Consider the following 7,739-nt stretch of genomic DNA (forward strand, 5'->3'; position numbering starts at 1 on the left):
ATACAGGACACTTTCTCCCCCTTCCTGCCCAAGCCAATTTTCAGCTTTCAGCGCTGTAATGTTTTGAATGACAATTGTGCAGTCATGCAACACTGTACCCAAATTAAATTTTGATCATTTTTTTTCCCACACAAATAGAGCTTTCTTTTGGTAGTATTTGATCACCTCCTGTGTTTTTTGTTTTTTTTGTTTTGTTTTTTGCGCAATTAACACAAAGACAACAGTTTCCAAAAACGCAATATTTTATTTAAAAAATATATATATTTTTTTTCCTCAGTTTAGGCCAATATGTAATCTACATATTTTTGGTAAAAAAAAAAATCAATAAGCATATATTGATTGGTTTGCGCAAAAGTTATAGCGTCTACAAAATAGGTTATTGATTTATGGAATTTTTAATATATATATATATATATATATATATATATATATATATATATATAATTTATTATTATTATTATTATTATTATTATTATTATATTTTTTTTTTTTTTTTTTTTTTTTTTTACTAGTAATGGCGATCTGTGATTTTTATAGGGACTGCGACATTGCGGCGGACAGATCTGACACTTTTTTTTTTTTAAACTATTGACATTTATACAGCGATCAGTGCTATAAATAGCTATTGATTACTGTGTAAATGTTACTGGCAGGGAAGGGGTTAACACTAGGGTGTGATCAAGGGGTTAAAATGTGTTCTAACTGTGGGGGGATGGGACTGACTAGGAGAGGAGACCGATCGGTGTTCCTATGTACTGGGAACACACAATCTGTCTTCTCTCCCCTGACAGGACGTGTTCACATACACACACATCCACGTTCCTGCCCTGCCACAAGCGATCGCATGTGCCTGGCGGACATCACTGCCACCGGGCACGCGCATCGGCTCCTTAGTGATGTGGCGGGTGCGCACCCTCCTATGCCGGCAGGAAGCCAAGGATGTCGTATGGCGCCCGCCCGGGATGAGACAACGATCGGACTTTATACAAACTTTCCCGTGGATTTCTGTACAAAGGGCGTTGGCCGTGAACTTGTTAAGCATACACCTGATCGGACTTTTTCAGCCAACTTTCACCAAATCACCTGGTTTCCTGCTCTTTACCACCACCTTTGGTCAACTTCCGTATTGTCTGATCTTTTGTATTGGTTCTGAGCATGCGTGTTTGTAAAGTCCGATGGTTTTCTGTACACGCGATCGGACTTTTGTTGTCGAAAAGTTTGTCTGTTCGCACAGCCAACATTTGTCCAATGAAAACCGAAAAATTTTGTCCGATGGATCGTACACGCGGTCGAATGTTGCCTTAAAACAGCTAATTTGCATGTTTGTTTTCATAAAGTCCGATCGTGTGTATGGGCCTAAAGTGTGACAGCTTTGAAAGTTGAAAATTGGCCTGGGCAAGAAGGGGGTAAAAGTGCCCGGTATTGAAGTGGTTAAGATGCATGGCGTATACAGCACAGATACGGATTCATCAGTCGGTGTCTGTAGTTATAAAAGATGTGTGATTTGCAGGTGAACACTGAATGAATTCGCCCTCGTTTGTGTCTCCACTAGAGGGAGCTCTGACCCTATGCTGTCTTCATTCCCCTGACTGGCGCTTCTCACAATGCTAAGCTTATTCCAGTATATCTCAAACTTTTTATTTAAAGCGGAGGTTCACACAAAAATGGAACTTCTGCTTTTCAGAACCCTCCCCCCCTCTGGTGTCACATTTGACACCTTTCAGGGGGGAGGGGGGTGCAGATACCTGTACATTAGAGGTATTTGCAGAGGCTCCTGCGGCACACGCCACCCCCCCCCCCCCCCCCCCCACTGTCGACATCGCTGGACCCCGGGACAGGTAAGTGTCCATTTATTAAAAGTCAGCAGCGCCAGTATTTGTAGCTGATGGCTTTTAATATTTTTTTTAATTTTATTTTTTTAGGTGGACCTCCGCTTTTAATTTTTTTAGCTGCAGCACCCTTTAAAAGTATGGAAAATCCAGAGGCACCCCAGTCTAAAATGAGGGAAAAAAACAATTACTTGTCAATTGGAAACCTGAGCCTGGGATGATGCACACAACCGCCTTGATGAAATTAGCATTACATCAGTACCCCATGTCCATCACATCAGAGTCCCCCCTATATGTAAGAGCCCCTATCAGTTTTCGAGTACCCCCATGACAGAGTCCCCCATCACATCAGAGTCCACCCCTCAGGTCCTCTCATCCATCTTTGGGGTCCCATGCCTGTGGCACCCCAGGGAAACCCAAAGGGCACCCCGTTTTAAGAGATTTTCACACTGTAAACATAAATTTAAAAGCTGGCAGCTACAAATATTGTAGCTGGTGACTTTTAACCACTTCGCACCCAGGCCAATTCTGACATTTCTCTCCTACATGTAAAATTCATAATTTTTTTTTGCTAGAAAATTACATAGAACCCCCAAACATTATATGTTTTTTTTTTTTAGCAAAGACCATAGAGAATACAATGGCGGTCGTTGCAACTTTTTATATTACGGTATTTGTGCAGCAATTTTTCGAACATGTTTTTTTCAGAAAAAAAAAACAGTTTCATGCTTTAAAAAAAAAACAGTAAAGTTAGCCCAATTTTTTTGCATAATGTGAAAGAGGAAGATACGGCGAGTAAATAGATACCCAACATGTCCCGCTACAAAATTGCACGTGCTCATGGCATGACGCCAAACGTTGGTATTTAAAAATCCCCATAGGCGATGCTTTACATTTTTTTACTGGTTACATGTTTTGGGTTACAGAGGAGGTCTAGTGCTAGAATTATTGCTCTCGCTCTAACGTTCGCGTCGATACCTCACATGTGTGGTTTGAACACTGCTCTCATATGTGGGCGGGACTTACGTATGCGTTCGTTTCTGCGTACGAGCTCACGGGGACAGGGGCGCTTTAAAAATTTTTTTTTTGTTAATTTTACTTTTTTAGTTTGACACTTTAAAAAAATAAAAAAATTTGATTACTTTTATTCCTATTACAAGGAATGTAAACATCCCTTGTAATAGGAATATGGCACGATCGGACTTATTTACAGTGAGATATGGGGTCAATAAGACCCCCATATCTCACCTCTAGGCTGGGAAGCCTAAAATAAAAAAAACGATCCTGGCTTCCCAGCCAAAACTGCGCCATTAATTTGAATGCAGAGGCCGGGCGTGACGTCATAACATCGTGCCCGGCCTCCGAACAATCATAGAGACTCCGGGGACGATCTGATCCACCGGAAATCTCTATGGTATCATCCGGGGGAAGGCGGATCCTGTGACCAACTCACCGATGGAAGCGATGAGTCGGTACAAGCACCGGAGGGCGGCGGGAGGGATCAAGCGGCGGAACAGCCACTATGATCGCTCTTATGGTGCAGGGAATCACCGGCTGAAAATGCCGATATCTGAATGATGTCTGTGGCCTCAGGCATCATTCAGATATACCGCCACAAAGCCCATGATGTCATATGACGTCATATGGGCGCCAAGTGGTTAAAAAAGCACACACTTCCCTGTCCTAGGATCCAGCCATGTCTTCATCCAACCCGGCTCTTTGCTGGTCTTCGAGTCCAGGCGCCGGCATCTTAACTGTGGGCAGATGACTGTGGCTCCTTGTGGCTGTGAATGGCCCCGTAGTCTCCTGGGACCAGTGAAATGTCCCAAGGGGCTGTGGGAGAGGAGAAGGGGACCAAAATCAGGTACCCCCCCCCCCTCCAAAGAAGACATGACAAATATGGGAGAGGGGGGGAGGGGGAAGAAGAGCAGAACTTCCCCTTTTGGGTGAAGTTCCACTTTAAAAAACCCTGGCCAGCTTGTGTAGCTGCAGATCTCCAGCCTGTTGCCATCTCATGAGCAGGATGTAGTAGTGGTGCACCAAAATAAAAACTGTGCCGAAAATTCAGGATGCGCTTGGCTGAAAACCAAAAATGGACAGTTTAAAAAAAAAAAAAAAGTAATCGAATGAATGTTTTTGCATGTAGGTCAACAGGATGAGATTTTTGCATTGAAATCAATGGGACACGCTTTTGCATTGAGGTCACTAGGGGACGTTTTCCCATTGAAGTCAATGGGATGCAGCATGCCATTATCGCCTTTTTTTTTTTTTTTTTTTTCTCTATTGACAAAACACCGATAACAATATTTGTGGCTGATATATCACTGCTAATTTAGTATGTAGTATGCAAACCCATGCAGTATTGTGTGCTGTTCTTAATCACTTCCCACCCAGCCTATAGCAGATTGACAGCCGGAAAGTGGTTCTGTTATCCTGACTGGGCGTCATATGACACCCAGCAGGATAACATGCAAGCATGCCATATGTCAGTCTGACCACCCTGCATCTCTGATCGTGATAAGAAGCCTCTGTCAGAGGCTTCTTACCATGTGATCAGCTGTGACCAATCACAGCATGAACCAGGAAGTGCTGGTAAACGGCGTTCCTCAGTTTGTGCTGACAAGGAGAGCAGATCGGCGGCTCTTCCTGTCAGTGGCGGGAGGTAATAATCAGCACAGCCCCATCAGATATGCAAACCAGCTGACAATCAGTGTCGAGTAGTGCCCCAATAATAAAGTCTGCCAGTGCCAATTGGAGCCCACCACAGTGCCAATCGGTGCCCAGCAGTAACACCTGTCAGTACCTCATCATCAGTGCTGCCTATTGGCGCCCATCAATTCTACATATCAGTGCCCGTCATTGAAGGTGAAAATAGGATTTTATGGCAGACACTAAGAAAAACTTTTTTTTTTTTTTTCAAAAATTTTATCTTTTTTTGTTTGTTTAGCAAAAAAAAAAAGTGATTAAATACCACCAAAATAAAGCTCTATTTGTGGGAAGAAAATTATAAAAATGTAGTTTGGGTACAGTGTAGCATGACCACGCAATTGTCATTCAAAGTGTAACAGCGCTGAAAGTTGTCCTGGGGAGGAAGGTGGGGAAGTGCCCGGTATTGAAGTGATTACGTTTATATATATATTAATAGGCAGTGCAAACAAAATATATATATATTATCCATATAAAATGATCCAACTCCAATCCCAGCACCATCTTCAGTGTCAAAAAAAAGACTGCTCTCTGGACTTCTCTATCTTATGTACTCAGCTATCCTGATGCACCAAGCTAATCCTTTATAGAGAACCTCCAAGGTATCGACAAACACCCAACCACCACACGTACATATATCGTTTATCCTAGCAAAAATGCTATTCTGCTTCATAAAAGCATAAATAAGCCTCCGTAGTGTAATAAATGTTAAAACCACTTTAATGTAAAACTTTTACACTCAAATGCACATCAGATATCCCACAAATCAGGCGCAGGAACTGGCATGATGACGTCTCAGGTCCTGCCCTACGTGTTTTGTCACCAGTTGATGTCAGCAGTTTTGGATTTTGAAAGAGAAAGTGTAGGTCAATGAATCCTATAGTGCACCACTGAAATGTATTATCTTAGTAAAGCCACATAAACATGATTGTATTTTTTTTTTTTTTTAAGATTCAGACCAGTTCACATGCACATTTTCACGTTTTGACCGATATGCTCCTTTTATGTCTTGCAGCTTTGGCCAGTCCAGTATATTCTTGTTGGGGGGCCAGAGCCGAGCAATGGCTCCTACAGCGATGATGATGAACAGTGGTGACATTATGGTCATGTCTGGAGCTAGCCGCTTGTTGTACCACGCCGTGCCACGGATTCTGCGCCACCCCGAAGGTGGACTCCTTCCCCCCGCACTGTCTGATCCTCCGTGTGCAGATGAACCCGGCATTAATTTCCTGACTGAGTCATGTTCCCCCCAGGACTGGGAGGTGTGTGCAGCCTACCTCCATGACTCCCGTATCAATATGACTGTGCGCCAAGTTCTGAAGGAAGGGGGGTCATTCCCGATGGACACGGACGCTAAGACTGATCACATGACCACTGGAGGGTCCTATCGCAGCGAAGAGATAACTGAGACAGAGCTGCAGATAAAACGGGCCAATACAACATCAAAGACACCCCAGGAGGATGACTGAACATTTTTTAATGAATAAAAAGAATTATATGGGACAAAAAAAAAAAATATATATATACACACATATATTTTTAATAAAACATTGTGGAGCGAAATCCCAGAGTGCAAGTTCAACTTCTCATCTTCTATAAAGAGAACACTGAGCCAGTCACATGAATCCCCTAGAAATAGGAGCTTACACTCTAATATCCCCACCACATTCTCATACTATTATTTTATATATATATTTCTGACATATACTGCAGTCTTGTACAGAGAACCCAGAGCCATTCACATCAGTCTCTACACCAGAGGAGCTTACAGTTTAATAACAGTCACACACTATTATTATTATAATACATCTTTATAGCTCTGACATATACAGCAGTGCTGTAAAGAGAACACTAAGCCAACCACATAAGTCTCTGTACCAGAAGAGCTTGCAGCCTAATGTTCCACCACAGTCACGCACTTATTATTATTATACATATAGATAGCTCTGACATATACTGCAGTGCTGCACAGAGAACAATGAGACATTTACATCAGTCTCTGATAAATAGGAGCTTACACTCTAATATTTCCACCACAGTCGCACACTTTTATTATAATACATCTTTATAGCTCTGACATATACAACAGTGCTGTACATAGACCACTGGGTCCGTCACATCAGTCTATGCACCAGAGGAGCTTACACTCTAATGTCCCATCACAGTCGCACACTTATTATTATACATTTATATAGCTCTGACATATTTCTGTAATAAACATGGGTGTTCTTTAAGGTATGACACAATAGTGAACAGTCCGGTTTTTCCAGCTGGTTGTTGTTGGATATCCCGAATGTACAACAAAGCGATAAATCTCTGCTGTATCCACAACACAGGTGCCAATCTTACCTTGTTAATGTTGTGGACATTGCACAATACTTTCTGTGTGTCATGATGATTGGCCGCTTCCAGAACCCATGCCGTTTCCAGAGGGACAATGCACTATGTATACAAGCTACATACAGTATGCAGGGCTCACCTGAGTGATGAAGTTACTGACTAAGAAATTTGCAGTGAAGGCCCACCTATGTAATCCAATCAATATCTGTATGTATATCACCTGCTTGTCAGTCTATGTCTTACTATACAACCCGATTGTACAATTTCCTTTAGATCTATCATCAGCTAATAAGTAATACAAGGGCCTGCCTGATTGGATAATAGATTTTTCGGTAGTTTTTATCACCCTGGTTTAACCACTTCCCGACGGGGCTATAGGCGAAATGATGGCCTCAGTGCGCTCGGTCCGATTCTGGGAGGGAGGCTAGTGATGTCCTTCCAAAAACGTGATCACTCTGTGATCGATGTGTCCTTCAGAGGCAGCTGATCACAGATCGGCGCTTTACCATGTGATCAGCTGTGTCCAATCACAGATGTAAAGACGCTTACCGATTAACGCATTCCTCTCCTCATGCTGTCCCAGCGTGAGGAGAGCCAGTAACCAGCTAGTGTGAAAGGGGACATGATGATCAGTGCAGCCCCAACAGTGCCCATCAGTGATGCCTATCAGTGCTGCATATTAGTGCCCATCAGTGCCGCATATTAGTGCCTATCAGTGCTGCATATTAGTGCCCATCCGTGCTGCATTTCAGCACCTCGTCATCAGTGCATATCAGGGCCTCCTCATCAGTAGGGGTGCAACGGATTGTCACCGATCCATGATCCGAATGGGTCACCTTGTTTGGATCAGCACATGCCGCGATC

At 42.9% G+C, this 7,739-nt stretch overlaps 1 protein-coding gene across 1 annotated transcript in view; it reads left to right on the forward strand.

Moving 5' to 3' along the window:
• ALKBH1 (alkB homolog 1, histone H2A dioxygenase) overlaps positions 1-6,061 on the forward strand; it is a 24,750-nt gene extending 18,689 nt beyond the window's left edge. The window contains exon 6 of the mRNA XM_077463592.1: positions 5,551-6,061. Coding sequence (XP_077319718.1) covers positions 5,551-6,004 — 454 coding nt within the window. The 3' untranslated portion in view covers positions 6,005-6,061. The remainder of the gene's footprint in view (positions 1-5,550) is intronic.
• The last annotated feature ends 1,678 nt before the right edge of the window (positions 6,062-7,739 follow it).

This window comes from Lithobates pipiens, unplaced genomic scaffold (genome assembly GCF_037356315.1).
Source record: "Lithobates pipiens isolate NorthernLeopardFrog02 unplaced genomic scaffold, aLitPip1_a1.2 Scaffold_30, whole genome shotgun sequence".
NCBI classification, from domain to species: domain Eukaryota; kingdom Metazoa; phylum Chordata; class Amphibia; order Anura; family Ranidae; genus Lithobates; species Lithobates pipiens.